General features: G+C 47.4%; 2 protein-coding genes across 5 annotated transcripts; one reads left to right on the forward strand and one right to left on the reverse strand.

Moving 5' to 3' along the window:
* Positions 1–22: 22 nt before the first annotated feature.
* RPL15 (ribosomal protein L15) lies at positions 23–3930 on the reverse strand. 4 transcript variants are annotated; one of them, XM_078609283.1, is made up of 4 exons: positions 3846–3930; positions 2020–2201; positions 1252–1388; positions 23–552 (listed from the first exon to the last, which is right to left on the reverse strand). In XM_078609283.1, exons 2-4 carry the CDS (start codon positions 2189–2191, stop codon positions 247–249), a joined length of 615 nt encoding a protein of 204 aa, XP_078465409.1. In that variant the 5' UTR covers positions 2192–2201; positions 3846–3930; the 3' UTR covers positions 23–246. The 4 variants fall into 4 exon arrangements, with proteins under 4 accessions (XP_078465409.1, XP_078465410.1, XP_078465411.1 ...); XM_078609284.1 differs by having other exon boundaries at positions 3738–3873; XM_078609285.1 differs by having other exon boundaries at positions 3650–3865.
* A 3411-nt stretch (positions 3931–7341) lies between these two features.
* C31HXorf38 (chromosome 31 CXorf38 homolog) lies at positions 7342–17604 on the forward strand. The gene is made up of 8 exons (XM_078609287.1): positions 7342–7687; positions 10830–10964; positions 11596–11724; positions 12501–12650; positions 13166–13363; positions 13961–14102; positions 14406–14546; positions 15411–17604. Exons 1-8 carry the CDS (start codon positions 7493–7495, stop codon positions 15464–15466), a joined length of 1146 nt encoding a protein of 381 aa, XP_078465413.1. The 5' UTR covers positions 7342–7492; the 3' UTR covers positions 15467–17604.
* Positions 17605–18239: the final 635 nt, after the last annotated feature.

Below are 18239 nucleotides of genomic sequence, written 5' to 3' on the forward strand. Positions count from 1 at the left end.
TCCACAACAGGCTGCTCAAGGGCAAGGGATGTTTTGTACTTTATTTTGAAATAATACACAACAGCTTTCACCCAAACCTGCCAGACTGCACTGCTCCAGCTCAAGAAGTGGTTGTAGATTTCACAACGATTGGATACAACCAGGCAAACGCGGACATGGTATAAACTACCCATGTCAATCCAGCCAGGTACAGCTTCAAGAAGCGAAGGAGAGTCAAGCAGGGCCCGGGGCCCGATGTGGTGCAGCCTAGCGGTAGCGGCGCAGCTGCAGCGTGTTGCGACGCCGCCAAGCGGCCTTGCGCGAGCCGCCAATCGTGAGGTGGAAGCGGTGGCCCTTGCCCAGGCCTCGGCTCTTCCTGCCGGCTGAAGTGAGGCCTCGCATCTCGCGGTGCTTGTGCACCGGCTTGGTGATCCATTGTGTGTCGGGATTGCGGCGGATGGCCTTGTGGAAGGTGTCGATGAGGATCACTTCGTAGTACTTGTACGTCGAGTCCTCGCACACCCAGTAGGATGCGAGCACACGCAGGGCACCGCAGTGGCGGCCGGCGCGCTCCTACACACGCATGAAGACAGACAACAGCAAAGTCTTATGTCACTTTTATTTAAATATGCCTTAATGGTATTTATTCATTTAATTGGGATGTCTGTTTCAAGACCTTTTCAGGAAAGTCCACTTTGGAAGGTTAGGCCAATTCCATTTTAAGTATTTTGCATTGTGGATGTAAACCTGGAGAAGATCCATGCATGCGGGAGGGATATGCTAAAAAATCTGCACAGGTTCACCAGTACATTTTCCAACACCTCACAGCCCGGGGGGGGGGGGGGGGGGGAGTTAACCCAAATGCGTACGCTTGCGTATGGGGGGGGGGGGGGTCTACTGACAATGTACTTACGTATAGGAAACTGGGGGGGGGTGAAGCCTTGATAATAATGTCTACATTAGCCTTCTGAGTTAGATAGTCTGGCGGTGGACTGTTTGCTTAAACACGTTAATATTATTAATCCTTTTATCGTTTCTGCATGGATTAGATATAGGCCGTTCTATAGGATTCGGGGGAGGGGTCAAGCGTACATACGCTGGTGGGGGGGGTCAAGTTGACAGATGTTTGCGTATGTACTAAATGGATGGCGCCTTACCAGTCATTCACATTCATACATTGGATAAAACTATCAAAAGGAACCAAATACATTCCAGGGCAGCGTTGTCACTCCATTTGACATCCTGCGCCAACACACAGGAGCAACTTCTCACCTCAGCAACGGACTGCAGGCTGCGGGCGAACTTGAGCTGGTTCACACCCTGGTGGACGGGCTTGCCATAGGTGGCTCCCTTGGGCACGGGGCGTTTGCGGCCACCGCGGCGCACACGCACGCGGTAGATTACGTAGCCTGTAAAGGAAGAGACGAGTTCAGCAATTGCATATTCCGCGTTCCCATGCTCAGTCAAGCACAAGGCAGCACTCTCAATTGGTGGCCCCAAATCAGGGGAGGAAATTACACATTGCCATGGTCAGCCCTATACTGCAGTGGAGAACCTTTTCCTTAAGGAGGGCCAAATAAAACTTTAAAAACACTTTTGGTGGGCCACTGTTTAAATGGACAGCTTAGCATTATCCAATACAATGACCAATTAGGGTTCACTTTCAACAGGTGACTTAAGTGTACTAAAATTAGCAAGCATAGCCAAGTGAAAACACATTCCCTATTACAGGGTTCGCGCTGCTTAAATGCGTGCAGTGACCGATTTAGCTTGCCAGCCAATTCGACTTGGGAGACCTCATGTAAACAGGCCACGCGAAATTAATTCAGAATCAGAATATTTATTGATATTGGAGGAATCTGCCGAGCGATTGTATCTCTTTCACAGATGTCCACACAGGCTGTTCCCTGCCAGTGTGGTCCAAGGTTGCCCATCCACGTCACATCGTCAGCGATATCAAAAGTCTCTTTTTCCAGCAATCTCCTCTCAGCGGGGGGGGGGGGGTTCAGGTGATGATGCGCACGCAGCCCTGGGAAGCACCTTGCTTGGCCTTGTAGCCGAGCCGGCGGGCCTTGTCTGGACGGGTGGGCCGCGGTGCACGATGCACGGCCGACAGCTGCCGGTACTGCCAACAACGAACCCGGAGCAGGAAGCGCATCACATCGGACTGCTTCTTGCGCCACAACTCCTGGATATACTTGTAGGCGCCCATCTTGGCTCACCTGAAAACAAGAGGCACATCAGCACATGTGTTATGGGTTGTGCGAAACAGGGTCACCTACAGACACTTTATGACACTCACACCGACCTCGGTGCTGTTTTTTACCCAATACGCTTTGTGTGATGTGTTCTACTAGCCTTGTATTCTTTGGTGGTTGTATGCCGATGCACGACTTTGCCATTAGGAACTTGAGCTAGTACTCGTGTCTTTAGGTAGTTTTTTGCTGTAACCAGGTTTCCATCGTGGAAACAGGTCCCCTTACAAAACGAGCATTAATTGCCCCAATGGATTTCACCAGAGCCAAAATAAACCAAACCTACGGGCCCTCGTGAAGTCAACATGCAATTGCAGGTGATTGTAGTAAATTCCAAGACATGGCTCAAGAATAGGTCTGTCTTGCAATTACGGTGCATGCAACATATATTAGCTGCGTGAACCGATTACATATAGTAAATCCGATACAATTCGTCCGCACAATATTCTATCCATGTACCACTAGCGTTATATTTTAATTTACGAATCGTTATGCCCGGTCAGAAGGCTCCGAAAGTACCTGTGATTTAACCGAAATAAATATTCCAATCAACACTTGTTATATGCACATTTATAATGCCAGATATGTAAATCCCCAACACTGTTTGTGCTCCTTTAAGCTGTGACGAACATAAAGCACTGCGTGTGGATCTACACAGCCCTTGTGCCAATACAATGTATGACGAGGGCCTCCCAACGCCATGCGGGTTATGCGACCATACTTCACCACGCTGGTCAGTGAGGATTGTTAAAAGCCGCGGTAGCATAAATATTGTAGCAGCAATACCCTGTACAATGGATTGTTCTGCACTATTCTCTGCCGACAACGGAGCGGCAGCAATCCAAGTCCATTACAAAAAGCACGGTGGCCGTCAATCCAAGCACCATCCAAGGCTCAACCCTGCCCATCCTTCTGGTAAGACTGGGCTCAACCCGGGCGATTTGCACACAGGCCAGTAACCCCTACGAGTTGTACCAGGGTCTAAACCACACGAGGTACGCGCCTAGGCTTTGGCGCTACTGGAAACAATTCTTTACCACCCAGGCCTAGCGCGTCCACCCCCTTCACACACACCCCGACTCGCGTGGCGTGGAAGATCCGGGCCGACACGGCAGGACTTGTAACACAGATAAATGTGCATGCATTTCCCCGCATAGCAAGGGCTGGAACAAACTATGTTCATCCAGCGCCTATTAACGCCAAAAACAGCACCAGATATTACTGCCTGCTTGCCTAGTAATCGCACAATCCAGTCGTTTAAGTGTTTTGAGGCCGAGTCCGTCCCCAGGAGGGTTCCGACAACACGTGCCGCGGACATCAAGCCGTGGCCGCTAACAGGAGGAACCAGGTCGCTCCAAGTGGATAGCAACGCGTCGCGCTAACCACGGCGCCATTCCCCGTGGACCCAAAAGCACCGCTCGGACCGAGAAGGGGTCCCGGCGAGACCCGAACCCTGGGGGGCCCGGCGCGGCAATTCACTCCGATACGGGGCCCGGGACTCGCCGTGGACTCCGTGCGACCCTTCGAGAGGGAATTCGCCCGAGGAGACGCGAGGATGGCGGCGATACGCGATGGATTCCTATCGCGCCGCGCCACTCCAGACACACTCACCGCTATGGCCGCCGGAAGAGAAAGAGGCTGCGCTTCCCAGCGTCCTTAGCGAGGAGGGGCGGGGCGAAGAGGGGGTGCTGAGGGGAGGGGCCATCAGGGGGCAGGGAGGAGGCCGGAAGCACGTGGAGTCAATTCTAGATTTGAAGCTTTCGTGACTGCAAGGATTCATATTCTTAGGTTTTTTCTGTAAAGTCACGTAGGTAAAAACATTAAAATTAATAAAAATAAAATACAAATCACGACGAGGTGTACCATGTTTACCATGTTCACCATGTTTAGTTGTCACAAACCATAACAAAGGCTCACCCTCTTTAGCCTCACCCTACCATATGAAAAGTGTGCTGTACTTGGCCCTTCCCCCCTCTCCAACCATTATATAAACGGAGTGGTAGCTCCTGCAATCTCTCATTTACTTGATACAGCTGTCGTGGCTGTGGCGGTTCCACCTGAAGACGGAAGCACGTGGAGTCACACAAGTTTCTCCCATTCAATGAGATTCAGAATATTTATAAACGCTGGAGGAATCCGATGAGCTATAAAGCTCGTTTTTTCGCAGATTTTTCAGCAGGGGCGAATGAGAACATCACAAACGACAAATAATAATGACCAGCTCCATAATCGCCAGCTATGATCGATCCACTGCTTGATAAGAGTTGGTGAATGGATTTTATACCACGTGTGTATATTTGTATCGTGTCCGAAATTAGACCACAGCTCAAAACCCTGTGCAGAAACAATGGGCATATTTATTTTATGTAGAGAGACGGTCGTAAGGCAGAGGAAAAACAAGTTTTGAGCCTGAAACGGAACAGAAGCAAGATGTCCACATAGCTGATGGCTGGGGTGAGGGTGTTCCAGGCTATGGGGTTAGCAGAGAAGAACTCCCATTGAGTGGTGGATTCGATATGTATGTACAGTATCTTCTTGGTTCTTTCGGTAAAGTCACGTAGAAGGGAAGTAATAAAATAATAAAAATAAAACATAATAAAATAATTTTATTATGTTTTATTTTTAAAATAATTTTATTATGTTTTATTTTTATTATTTTATTACTTCCCTTCTACGTGACTTTACCGAAAGAACCAAGAAGATGAATCCCTGCAGTCACGAAAGCTTTAAATACAAATTTATGTACAGTATGTTGAACTTCTTTCGCAACGTTCGTAGGGTAACCGTGCTAATCGGAGATGCGATAGGAAGCCTTGGTTGTGAGCTCTCACATTTTCTTCTCACATTTACACAAACACGTGGACATGAAAACCAGTAATATTTCCCTGAAAAGAGGCTCCAGGTCTTGAATGGATGACGCACACACGCTTTTAATTTATTGGTGAATTGCGCGAAAGGTGATGCTCTAAAGACTAAACCAGTGGTCAAGAACCCCCGGCTCTGGAGCAGCATGCGGCTCTTCAAGGACTGCTTCTTTACGTCATTAAGGACCGTCTGGAATTCACATGTATTGCGGCTCTTGAAAATATGAGCCTCTGTTTTCGAATTTGGTAAGAAAAAAACTCTAGTAACAATTAAAATACCGAATTCAGTAAAGTTACCGAATTCGTAAAAATGGCTCTTGTAAAAAAATAGAAAATACCGGGTTCAGTAAACACATGACCGAATTCGAAAAAAATGTCTCCTGAAAAATAAATAATAAAATTCAGTAAAAACATTGCCGAATTTTGAAAAAATGGCCTTGTAAAAAAAAAATACCGAATTCAGTAAAAACGTTGCCGAATTCGTAAAAATAGCTCTTGTTATTTTGCTTGCCGACCCCTGGTCTAAACCCTGCTGGGTTGCGAGGTGGTGGCCAGGAGATGGGGACAGCACAGGTTTCATGAATTCATCTGGGCGCGACCTTCAGTGTTTGTCTCCTCGTATGCATGGTGAGTTTAATTCAAACAAGATCAAGATTTATCCAAACACTCATACGTAGAATTGGCCAGAGTTGCCAGTGTAACAGAGCCCTCCTGACACAGAATCCGGACACTTGGCGATGCCCTTGTGGATGGAGAGCGTTGTTGTTTTTATTATTACTGTATTGTACTTCTGTGGCGCAGGAGCTGGAGAAGTCCTCTCTATAGATGGTGGCTAGGAGATGTTAACTACCTCGCCTGGCATGCAGGAGGTCGTGGGTTCGATTCCGACCCTGACACCTGCTGCTGTATATTTGTAGTTTGCATATTCTCTCTCTCTCCCCCGTGGTCGCGGCGATTTTACTCCGGTTCCTCCAGTTTTTCCTCCACATTTAGAAATATGCGTTTAGAGTATCTGGCGGCGAAACAAAAGATGTCCCTCCACTTTTAGAAACATTCGTTTAGAGTATTTGGCTGCTATAAATTTCCACACGATAAGCCACTTCGTTGAGCTATCATCTGTGGCCCGGTCGCTTCTGAAAAGGAGCTGTATCACTCAGGTAGGCCTTACCTGGTTAAATAAATAAAATAGTTTCGTTTTTAGTTTAGTTCATGAACGTGGCGATTCCAGTCCACGGCCAGCATCAGTGGCGAGTGATATCTGAACCGGGAAGTTTTGCCGCACGCCTTCACCCAATCGGCACTGATCAGCGTAGTGAAGTATGGTCAAACAACCCCAATGGCCAAACCAGCGTGGAATGTCAAAGGGTTTTCCGTGATTGCGAATGATCGATCTCAGCAGCAAATACGTCCACGAGCTAAATGCCAACAATGTCCCAGAGATATTTTAGCCACGTCGAGTGGGCTTCAGGAGAGAGTTCTGTGTAATGCTGCATATGCCTCCTCCGTTGAACGTGCGCCGACTACAATGGTTTACCACGTGCTCCATAGGTTGGCATTTAACAAGACCATAAAATAGTATCATATTTTTTTATTACACGCTTTTATTTAACTCACTCTGTCTGTTGTCGTATCCTCAAACAATCTTGTTACTCAATTTTTACCCACTTCCCAATGTGCTATCGACTGCAAACTTGGTATACTTATGTCATACCGATGATACGACTATATTATATCGTAAAAAATAAAAAAAGAACATATTTTGAAACATAATTTTACACGCTTTTGATAAACTCACTCTGTCTGTTGTTGTATCCCAAATCTTGTAACTCAATTTTAACCCACTTCCCAATGTCGTATCGACTGCAAACTTGGTATACTTATGTCATACTGATGTGAATACTATATTCTATCATTAAAATAAAAGATATATATTTTTAAACAATCTTTTTTATGTTATGTTTCGGCTTGGGTCTAATTGTCCACGCTCAAATCACGTTGGCTGTAAATCACCACGGCCCCTTACGTAATGGCAAGCTTCGGGGCCACTTCCCGGAGTCGTGGAGTTATTCCATTACTACAGTACATTTCATAAAAGTGTGTTTACATAAAACAAAATTACATCATCCACCAACAGCTGCAACAATTGGGGGATGCGCCCTCTAGCGGCGGTGTGGTGGTGGGTGGTGGGTGGGTGGTGCTACCGGCGACTAAGTCGGTGGTTGCCCCCTGGTGGAGGAGAGCGACTCAGCAGTCACCGCCGCAGCCGCCGAGCGGCAGGAGAACGAGGAAGCAGAGAGGGCCCTCGAATCGGGAGCGCAGGAGGCGGACACTCGGAGTGAGGAGCGTGTGGAGGGACCAGCCAGCCTTCAAGCAGCAGCAACAGCATCAGCAGCCATGGAGGAGATGACCAGGCGCCTTCAGGACGGCGGCTACAAGCGTTGGCTGTGCGCCGGTCACTGCCTGGGCCTGCTGAGGGACGCCCTCGTCCCCTTCACGGAGGCCGAGGCGCGACGCTTCCACCGCCGCCTGGCGCAGCGCCTGGGCCCCGGGAGGAGATGCGCCACGGACTGCCCCGTCCGCAGACACCGGGTGCGTTGTAAGGGGGGACCCCCCTCTCCCCGTGGTCTAGAAGCCGTGGCCTCGCGAGCCTTACTCCCCAACCCAGGCCAAGTGGGGTCACCTCGCTTGAACGTTGTGGCGACTCCAGGCAAAGGTCCGGGGCCACACGAGGGTCAATTATTGGGCGCCGCGGTGGCTAGGAGATGTTGACTACCTCGCCTGGTGTACAGGAGGTCGTGGGTTCGATCCTGATCCTGACGCCTGCTGCTGTATATTTGGAGTTTGCGGTGTCTCTCATCATCATCACAGTGGCTAGGAGATGTTGACTACCTCGCCTGGTGTGCAGGAGGTCGTGGGTTCGATCCTGATCCTGACGCCTGCTGCTGTATATTTGGAGTTTGCGGTGTCTCTCTCTCATCATCATCACAGTGGCTAGGAGATGTTGACTACCTCGCCTGGTGTGCAGGAGGTCGTGAGTTCGATCCTGATCCTGACGCCTGCTGCTGTATATTTGGAGTTTGCGGTGTCTCTCATCATCATCACAGTGGCTAGGAGATGTTGACTACCTCGCCTGGTGTGCAGGAGGTCGTGGGTTCGATCCTGATCCTGACGCCTGCTGCTGTATATTTGGAGTTTGCGGTGTCTCTCTCTCATCATCATCACAGTGGCTAGGAGATGTTGACTACCTCGCCTGGTGTGCAGGAGGTCGTGGGTTCGATCCTGATCCTGACGCCTGCTGCTGTATATTTGGAGTTTGCGGTGTCTCTCTCTCATCATCATCACAGTGGCTAGGAGATGTTGACTACCTCGCCTGGTGTGCAGGAGGTCGTGGGTTCGATCCTGATCCTGACGCCTGCTGCTGTATATTTGGAGTTTGCGGTGTCTCTCTCTCATCATCATCACAGTGGCTAGGAGATGTTGACTACCTCGCCTGGTGTGCAGGAGGTCGTGGGTTCGATCCTGATCCTGACGCCTGCTGCTGTATATTTGGAGTTTGCGGTGTCTCTCTCTCATCATCATCACAGTGGCTAGGAGATGTTGACTACCTCGCCTGGTGTGCAGGAGGTCGTGGGTTCGATCCTGATCCTGACGCCTGCTGCTGTATATTTGGAGTTTGTGGTGTCTCTCTCTCATCATCATCACAGTGGCTAGGAGATGTTGACTACCTCGCCTGGTATGCAGGAGGTCGTGGGTTCGATCCTGATCCTGACGCCTGCTGCTGTATATTTGGAGTTTGCGGTGTCTCTCTCTCATCATCATCACAGTGGCTAGGAGATGTTGACTACCTCGCCTGGTGTGCAGGAGGTCGTGGGTTCGATCCTGATCCTGACGCCTGCTGCTGTATATTTGGAGTTTGCAGTGTCTCTCTCTCATCATCACAGTGGCTAGGAGATGTTGACTACCTCGCCTGGTGTGCAGGAGGTCGTGGGTTTGATCCCGATCCTGACGCCTGCTGCTGTATATTTTGAGTTTGCGTCTCTTTCTCTCTCCCCGTGGTCGCGTGAATTTTTCTCCGGTCCCCCCCCCCACTCCACATTTTAGAAATCAACATCACGCGTTCAGACTATTTGGCTGCTACTATAAATTTACACGCGATAAGCCACTTCGTTGAGCTATCATTCGTGGCCAGGGCGCTTCTGAGAAAGCGCAAAGTAGCTCAGTGGGCATTACCTGGTGAAATAAAAAAAAATAGTTTATTTGGTTGGAATGCAGGGACCTACTTCGGTATGGTTGTTACAGATGTCTACCGTACTGGAGTGACTTTCATCTCCACCCGGGTGGGAAAATCGGCAGTGGGAGACCTACATATGTGTTGTCTTTACTTACCCTTGCCATGCTAATGTGGAGTTTGTACCACTTGGCCTCTAGGGGTTAAGCAGAAGATACCCACCCGCCCCCAACTCCGTTTGAGTGGAAACTAACTTTTGTGACTTTGATCACGACCAAGAGTGACGACCCAGAATTGTTGGCAATTGTGTCAACATGTACGGTACTGTCTGTTGAACTTCTTTCGCACCGTACGTAGCCAACCGTGCTCATCGGAGTTGCGGGGGGGGGACAACAAACTAAACACAACAAGCAGTTCCAAAGAAATTGAGTTTCCAAACGAGATTTAAAAGTGCACTAAGTCTTCTACCGTGATGTGTCATCTCATGTGTGCCGCCTACATCACTTGATGCGATTGAAATTCAAACTCAAGACACTTTTATATGGTCTGAGTTGGAGGGCCCACTTGGTTGTTCAGGTTGTCCCGCCAGCTTCATCAGCCACCCGCTTTATTGTGAACGTGACAAGGCACGCGAAACAAAAGCAAGGGAGCTTACTACGCAACGCGCCTTTAAGTTTGAATTGTTAACTTTTATGAAGTTGGGTTCCTTGTCTTTCAAATTGCCATGCGCACGTGGCCTTCGTTAACACTGGCATTTTATGTACTGTACTGCGTAAGCAATACTGAATATGATCATTGTTTTTTACCCTTTTATCTGGCAACAAAACTGACACCTTTTTTACAAGGAGTCATGTTTGCATTGACCACAATACCTGCGGTCGGAATGCAAACAAAAAACACAACTCTGATAATGTATGCACTGTCCTTGAAATTGATTGGTCTACACCCGAGAACGCTTTCCTTAGAGCCTAGTCTCACATGGCGTTGGACCAGATGACGCCTACTGGCAAAGGAGGTTCCAATGGTGCAATACTGAATACTAATGCTTTAAAAGAGGAACACGTGGATCAGAGAACGCACGCAGTTTACAGCATCGGCTGCTTTACTGTTAAAGGTTAGCGGGGCTTGCGGCAGGACAAGTCCCTAAGAAGGGATGATGATGATGGACGATGGTGAAGGATAATAATGGAGTGGCAGCCAAGGATTGGAATGCGAGAAGCCATCCACCCAGAAGATGGAGCATGACAAGATCGTGGGAGATGGTGTCACCATAGAAAGGCTTTCATCCAGCAGTGAATGATCATAGCTGATGAATGCTGTTAATGCTGTAAGCCAATTGACATTTGTAGAACAAAGCACTTTTTAACAGTTTGTAAAATCTTCGTAAATACATTTCACCGTTCCTTAAATGTAAACTTTGGATTTGATTCCAACCACTGCGCTGTAAAATTTTAATGTTAACTTTGCTCAGGCGTAAATGGTGTTGCTCTCTCTGCCTTTCAGCTTGAAAACGCCTGTGCGGTGTGTACTGACTGGAAGGCAGCAATCCTCCAGTATCACTCCAACCCTAACGGCATGGTCTACTGGGGCAACAGTAACCCTAGTCTCTGGGCGGTGCGACACTGGGAAGTGGCCAAAGTGAGTGAGTGAGTCGCACGGAAAAACACACACACACAACACTTGGCCTCTTGTTTTATTCACGCAGAAAGTCAATAAATATGGAAATGTTGGTTCCTTTGCCATGTGCAAATGTTTAATACACCAACAAAGGTCAAATGTGGTAAGAAATATATTGCACGTAGGCTTGTGTGAGCCTGTTTCTCAATACACTAACTTTCCGCCCTTTGTCAATCCACTACTGGATGAAGGCATATGTTTGTCATGGTGGTTGTTTAACTCTACGTCACCCGGCTGGTCAGTGCTGGTTGGTGAAGGAGGCGCCGAGGATTGGTTTGTGGTCGCCATTGCCGCGAGTCTAACTCGGGTCGCTGGGTTCATCGCATAGTGCTCTAACTACTGCGCTATCATTCCCGCTCCCCGCACACCTCACGGCCACAGGCGGTGTGAGCAGTGTGTGTGGTATTGCGGGTATTTTGCATAATGCTGTGCTGCCGAAATACGTTTCAACTTGTTGTGCATTGACGATCGAGATTATTTTTCAGAAAACTGTGTATCAACGTGAACAAAAAAACGTGTACAGATTTTGTTTAGACTAAGTTGGTCACGCCGATGCGAGGTTCCTAGTTTGTGTCACGTGCGTCGTGTGAAGGTGTACATGCCGCGGGGACAGAAGGACGCGCACCAAGGGGCAAGCCACAGTGACTGCGCCGCCTTGCTCAACCTCATGCACAACTGCAAGCATTTCCACCAGTTTGTGACTCCAATGACTGTGTCTGCGGTGAGGCCCCTTATGAGTCTACTCTCGTGATTATACCTGTTCATGTTCACAAATCTGGCTGTCGCCTGATGAAGCTGGTTGTAAGTGCTGGCGACACGTCGTACTCAGATTGTAAATGTTGTGACTTGGCTCTCCAACACACCGGTGTGCTGTACTCGTGACAAATTGCCACGTTATGCTTACATGACAACCCTTACTAGTTGGCTGTGTCGGGTGGTGGCGGGTTTTAACGAAAAATGTGTTCACGCGATCTAACCCAAAAGCCTCTATTATGGATGTTCACATGTGTCTGTAGACTCGTTAAGGAATAGAAGGAACAGTTCTCCGTGTTGACACAACAAACGTTGTGCTTTTTGGGTGTCCTAAAGTTGTGTTTGTGTGTCATTCATCCTGGTAGGTAATAAATGTAAGCAACTAGGTGATGTATTCGTTGGATATGTTTATGTTCATGTGTGTCTGTGTACTCTTTAAGGCAGTGCTCTTCATTGCAAGGCCCGTGGGCCCTGTTGGCCTTTAGTGTGGCCCCTGACGTGCAGCCCCCAACAATACATAAATGTGAAAACGCCCCATCATGCTGTCAAACCCAACGGTTTCAAATGTGTGGCGGCCCTCACACGGATGTCTTATCGGCGAAAGTGGCCCCCTTAGGAAAATTAGCGAAGAGCACTGCTTTAAGGAATCGATGGAACAGTTCTTTGTTTTGACACAAACATTGTGCTGAATGAGTGTGCTAAAGTTGTGTTTGTGTGTGTGCGTGTTGTCATTCATCCCAATAGGTAATAAATGTAAGAAACCAGGTGATGCATTCGGTGGATATGCGGATTCCCCAGGAGGAGATGATCGACTTTGTGGGCCGAATCCTGGCCCTCTTACAGGAGCTGCATCATCTCGAGAAGGCTAAATGGGTGGCATGGAACGTACAGCAGGTAGCCGCAGCTGTCGTGTACGGCTAAGGCACCCAGACTTTAATCGCAGGCTTGTTGTTGCTGCTTTCGGTTTTGTAAAACAACTTTTAAAGAGACTTTGGCACCACAAAAACCATTGGATCATTTTTAGCCCATGGTAACATTTTAATATTTAAGTCACCTAGCCTTGTGATGAAATATACATTTGTGAATGTTTCTGATATAGTTTGTGGTAGAAGTTTATATTTTTTCAAAATATAAGGAATACCAGGGTTTCTGAGAAAATATAAAACCTGTTTTCTTAAAAAATTACACAATCAGCGCCATTGTGTAGAAGTCAGTTACGAAACATTGTTTTCACTTTTGCCATCAAACAAGCAACTTTATAACTTTCTTGGATCTTCAAAATACGTTCCTCATAAAAGTAAACTTTTGCCACCTTTCAAATGACCACATTTTGTTGTTTTGGAGTAACGTTTCAATTGTAATTATATCCGTACGAAACTGAGAGCGCTGCTTCGTTTTTTTTTGCGCAGATAAAGTACACGTCCTTTGAGATCGTGTTCCCCAAGGGCGACTGGCCAGATGGGGACACGGTGGAGGCAGACGGAGACTCAGAGGATGGGTGCCAGGAAGGGGAAAGGTTGCTTAAGCTGGAGCAGCAGCTGTTGAGAGAACGCGTGCAGGAGCTGTGCGCATCTGCGGAAGAGGACGGATACTCCCCCTCACAGGAGGTTCGGGCCTTCACAGGAGCCACGCACACATGTGGCTTATAGCTCACTGTCAAAGGCACAAGCCCGCGCTCGTGTCTGTGCGAACCTTCTCTGTGCAATGTGTTGTCAAGAAAGTGCCACCTCACGTCGTGTAAAAGTGCCTTCGGCAAAGTTTTCAGAAAAGCGGCCGGTTGCTTTATCTCGTTAACTATTGTCATTACACAGTGGCTCTCTGCTTTAGTTTAATATAAAATGGGAAAGAATGTAATTTAATTAATTCTTAACAATATTAAATGTAGAAATATATCTATCTTTTGTTGATGCATACAACTAAAAGGGAAATTAAGGAAAAACAAAATCGTTGATTTAGCGGAAGTGTGGTGAAGGTTGAATAGTGCCAGCAAGTCTTTAAAATAAATGAAAACATATTGAGCATTACAAAAATGGGTTAGTTTCCACTTTGCGTATCACGCATTCTAAGTAGACTTCATAAAAAAACATGGTTAATCACTTAAACACCTTTCTTACCCTCAAGCCAATTTTCTGTACATGGGCCTAGTCGAATGGCCGTGGGTATGCAATGGAGTGTGTGTCTATTCTGTTTGTGTGCTGTGGCAGGACATACAGTGCATGCAGAGCCTGGGGCCCCTACTGCTGGGTGGAGGACCAGCCGGAGGCCTGGCCAAGGAGGTCATTATGCTGCAGGCTCTGGCCGAGAGGTTTGGAGTGGCACTGGCGTCTGAGCCCGACGGAAAAGCAGGTGATTGGAGTTTTACTATTTTGGCGAGTTTATATGCGAGTGAAATTTGGGCGGGACACGTAGCTCGAATAAATGATTGCTGGCGGGTCGAGACTAATGATGGAGTGGCAGCCGAGGGAGAGAGCACGCGGGAGCTAGCTGAATTGTTATTCCATAGCAACGGGAGAGATGGCATTGGCTTGCGGAAGACCTTCGTGGCCGATAGCGATGATGACAGTAGCAGCAACCAACAACAAATGCGTTGACAGCTTTTCTGTACGGCGACTGTGGTTCAGTTAGCTGAGAGTTGCGCTGCGGTTGCAGGCGTTTCCAAGGAAGCGGTGGCTTCAGGCGAGGGGTCTCTCCCGCCCGGAGGGAACGGAGAAGGACCCGGCGCTTCCCTTCCGCAGAGCGAGGAAGAGACAAACTCCAACCAGAGCGCGGTGGCGGCCGCCTCGAAACCCGGTAATGGAAGGGGTGGCGCAAAAAATTCCCTGGCAATGCTGGAGAGAGAGAGAAAGTCTAAAGTGATTTCCCACTCAATTGGGAATTCAGGCGGTGCTTGTCTCCTGCTTACAGCTCTGAGCCAGTTGTGGAAATTCCTGATTCCGATGGTGGTGGCGAGTAAATCCATAGGACATCCAACGTTGACTTCCCTTCAAAGTGTAGTGCTCATTTTAATGGCCCCAAATGGATGATGAGCTGAGTCGACCCTCAACCAGGATATGACCTTGCAGCATGATTTGCGAGCCACTCGATCTACTGCTGAGGCACCTGCCCTGAAAGGGTTGGCAACAGAGCCCTGGCAAACCTTGCTATAGAATCCCACATTTGACTTTAGCCTAGAAAGAAATGTATGTAGATAAACCTGAGTAAACTGTGTTGCAATCGTAATCTCCTTGCGAGTTCAACCACCACATTCTAATACATTCTTATATAAGTGCGTGGTAACAATGCACAGTCGAGGAACTGTCTGTCACGTTGATTAAAGTACGCGCGTTAAACTATGTTCAACTGTCTTCAGGTGGAGAACAGATCTGTCGAGAAGACCTGTTTTCCACCTGAAGACGGCTGCTCGCATTGTGGCCGAAACGTCGTGAGAATTATTTTATTATGTTTTATTTTTATTATTTTATTATTTTCCTTCTACGTGACTTTACCGAAAGAACCAAGAAGATGAATCCCTGCAGTCACGAAAGCTTTAAATCGAAATTTATGTTCAACTGCATTCGTAATTTTGGTGATGTACAATTGCTGGCGTGAAGCCAGGGTTTACGTGCAAAATGCTTCTCACTGCGGTCGTGGTTGATGTCTTATTTTTTTGTTTAGAAACGGGTCAGGAACTGGAACCTGCAAGTTCGGAGGCCGACGGTGTAAAGAAGTGAAGTGGCACCACATCATTTCGCTTCGGTGGGCGCCGGGGGCCGGGGGTGGGGGGGGTCGTTTCCCACGGGGACGGCCAAGGTTCGGCTTTGGCCCGTCTACAATCGGTGAAAAACCTCCCCCACTCCGCGCGAGAGACGTCTTCTGCATTAGGCTTCCAATTCGTGGCGAAAGACTTTTCTTCGCGATGAAACCGGAGTGCTTTGTAAATTCCATTACTCGCATTTACTTAGCTCCATCCCGACAATGATGAGGCCACTTTTGTACGACGTATGTGTGATATAATCACGTGACATTGGGAAGGGGAAGGGTGATCGTGAAGTGTATATTTCAAGCATTGGATTGAATCAATAATGTCATTTTTAGCAGTCTTTGATTTTTTATATTCACGCTTGTTTACACGTAACTGTGTAATGTTTACAAAAATACATTCCAAATAATGCAGTGTAGTGGGGTTTTTTAAAAACATTTTTATAATTTTGAAAATAATTATTTCCCTTCAAAAGATGAATGCAGAGTACGTAATTTTACACTATAAAACAACGCAAGGGGTGGATTTTACTGAGCAGTTGTGTGCAAGCGTTGCCGCTACCGAGCTCTGGTGGAGCACGATTTATCGAGGCACACAACACCCTGCACACTTGGCAACGCCCCACAACCTGCACACCTACTCGGCAGCCTCCTATCCACACACGCCCTGCACGAACTGAAACCCCTTTTCAACTGGCACATCCGGTCCATGCCAGCGCTTGGGGCGGGGGGGGCCCTCAAGGTATGGGTAGTTTCCCACTGGATATTTGCCGGCCCAACTGGCCTCACAAGACATCTGAATCTGGCTCGAGCTCGGCGGGGGGGGGGGGGGCAGCAGAGCCAGGGGCGTAGGCAATCGTTTGTGACGTCAGCGGCACCGGTCGTATAATGCGGTAAAAAAATGTACCTGTTGCTTCTGGAGCCGCGCTGGGCTCACTGAGCACAGCAATGGCGTGGCACAGGTGTGCAGTGGAAAAGAGGTACGAGTTATCTACATTGCACATGAGGTGTGTTTTTGTACTGTATTCTTTTAAGGTATTAATGTTCTTTTTTTAAATCACCACTGTGGTATTTTCAACAAAGAACGTACATTAATACCTGTCCACCCAACCGCTTAAGTAGCCAAGCTTCCCTCGTAGAAAATGCAATTTATAATACAAACTTTTATATCGCACTTCCTGTTCAAATATTGCAATGGGTTGTTTGTTTTCCATGTAAGGTATTCAAACGAAAGTATAATACTGGATGTAATAAAAAAACAAGCTGTATTCTCTGTATGAGCAATGTCATATCACGAAGCCGGCTAATGAGACCGCCTGTTAGTTGCTCTTGTAGATGCATAATTGCTCCTCCCAACGCGCGATGGCGAGTGTGTGTATCGCATTGAAGCCACGTGCTGCCAGCATAACTCTGTACAGAAATGTCGGTGAATGCACAGAGGCACAGAGTTCAGTTCTTCTGGCTGCACCGGTCCAGGCTGGAGTCAAATTGGCTTAGCAACGTGTTAATCTGCCAGTAGGAGTTCCCCAACACGGCAGATTTGACCGACATTACCGTGATGATTATGTAGGAAAGAGTAATTTTCATTGCGGCTTTTAAACAACTTTTTAAACCATTAAACTAAACTATTGAAGGTTTTTTTTTAATTTAACTAGGTTAAGGCCCGCCTGAGCAACACAGCTCTGTTTCAGAAGCGACAAGGCCACAAATGATAAGCTCAACGAATTGTGGCTGAGCTTTTGGAAATTTAGAGCAGCGAAATACTCCTAACCGCACGTTTTTTTAAAAACGGGTTTGATAAGGGCTGTGGCCAAACTGACATTTTTATCCAGTTGTGCCCGTAATAATGCGTTGGTTTGTGACAGAAGCCAAACAATGCCACGTGTCCTCGTCATGCAAATGCAAGGGCCCCTGGGCATGGGAGAGGCAGTGGCTGCCCCCGAGGTTTCTGGTGTTGGATGCAACATATTAAACCGGCCCTTTGATGTCATCCCGTGTGATGAAGTGCATTCGAACTGTAGCTTTAATAGTTGTGCCATGCTGGGCGCACGGCGCGTTTGTAACCCGTATGTCTGCTGACTTTTAAAATAAATGGGACGTCGTTGTTGAATGCTTGTGTTTTAAAGGCTACGTCTGTCGATTCGACCTCCAGTGTTTTCAGGTATAAAAAAAACTTGACCACATTGCTACAAAGCTTACCACATGGCTTACCAGTGCCAATACCCAGAACTGTAGTTTTTGGGCAAAAATTAGCTGCCAAATATTAAATGTTAATAAGCATTAATGAGTTTGCTTTGCCCAGTACACTAACAAAATAATGGCTTGTTCATCACACCTACATAGGTTTAATGTTTATGGCACTGTAAATGTTTATTGCAGAGGGACGTACTCCCCACACTCATATCATGTTCGCCTCTAATGCATTGCAGTTGAATTGATGTGTTGCTAATTATAAAAACTGGAACAGAACAGAGCAAACCAGGATGTACTTGCTAGAAATGTGTTCGGTGCTGCTCAAGTGACAATTAAAAGTAACTGGAGAGAATACTTTTTTTTTTACTCAGTGTTCAAAAGTTTACTGAAGCAATGGTCGTTCTGTGTTGCAGCAATCACGTTCAACTCATAGGTGGTCTTAAAGGAAAACGAAGTGAGGAAGGGGAAATTCGACATTTCATATCAGTACAATAATGCATGCTCTGCTGTTCATTTCCATTGATATAATGACTTATCAGCCAATCTAGGACG

The sequence above is a fragment of the Lampetra planeri genome, chromosome 31 (assembly GCF_965212315.1).
Source record: "Lampetra planeri chromosome 31, kcLamPlan1.2.h2, whole genome shotgun sequence".
Lineage (NCBI taxonomy): Eukaryota > Metazoa > Chordata > Hyperoartia > Petromyzontiformes > Petromyzontidae > Lampetra > Lampetra planeri.

Bases quoted from the DNA above. Each gene is read 5' to 3' on its own strand.
- C31HXorf38 (XM_078609287.1), top strand. From the start codon at position 7,493: ATGGAGGAGATGACCAGGCGCCTTCAGGACGGCGGCTACAAGCGTTGG. The intron at 10,965-11,595 runs GTGAGTGAGTGA...CGTCGTGTGAAG, and splicing joins GACACTGGGAAGTGGCCAAA to GTGTACATGCCGCGGGGACA. The intron at 14,547-15,410 runs GTAATGGAAGGG...TTTTTTGTTTAG, and splicing joins GGCGGCCGCCTCGAAACCCG to AAACGGGTCAGGAACTGGAA.
- RPL15 (XM_078609283.1), bottom strand. From the start codon at position 2,191: ATGGGCGCCTACAAGTATATCCAGGAGTTGTGGCGCAAGAAGCAGTCC. The intron at 1,389-2,019 runs GTGCTTCCCAGG...CTTCCTTTACAG, and splicing joins CGGCTACAAGGCCAAGCAAG to GCTACGTAATCTACCGCGTG. The intron at 553-1,251 runs GTGAGAAGTTGC...ATGCGTGTGTAG, and splicing joins GCCTGCAGTCCGTTGCTGAG to GAGCGCGCCGGCCGCCACTG.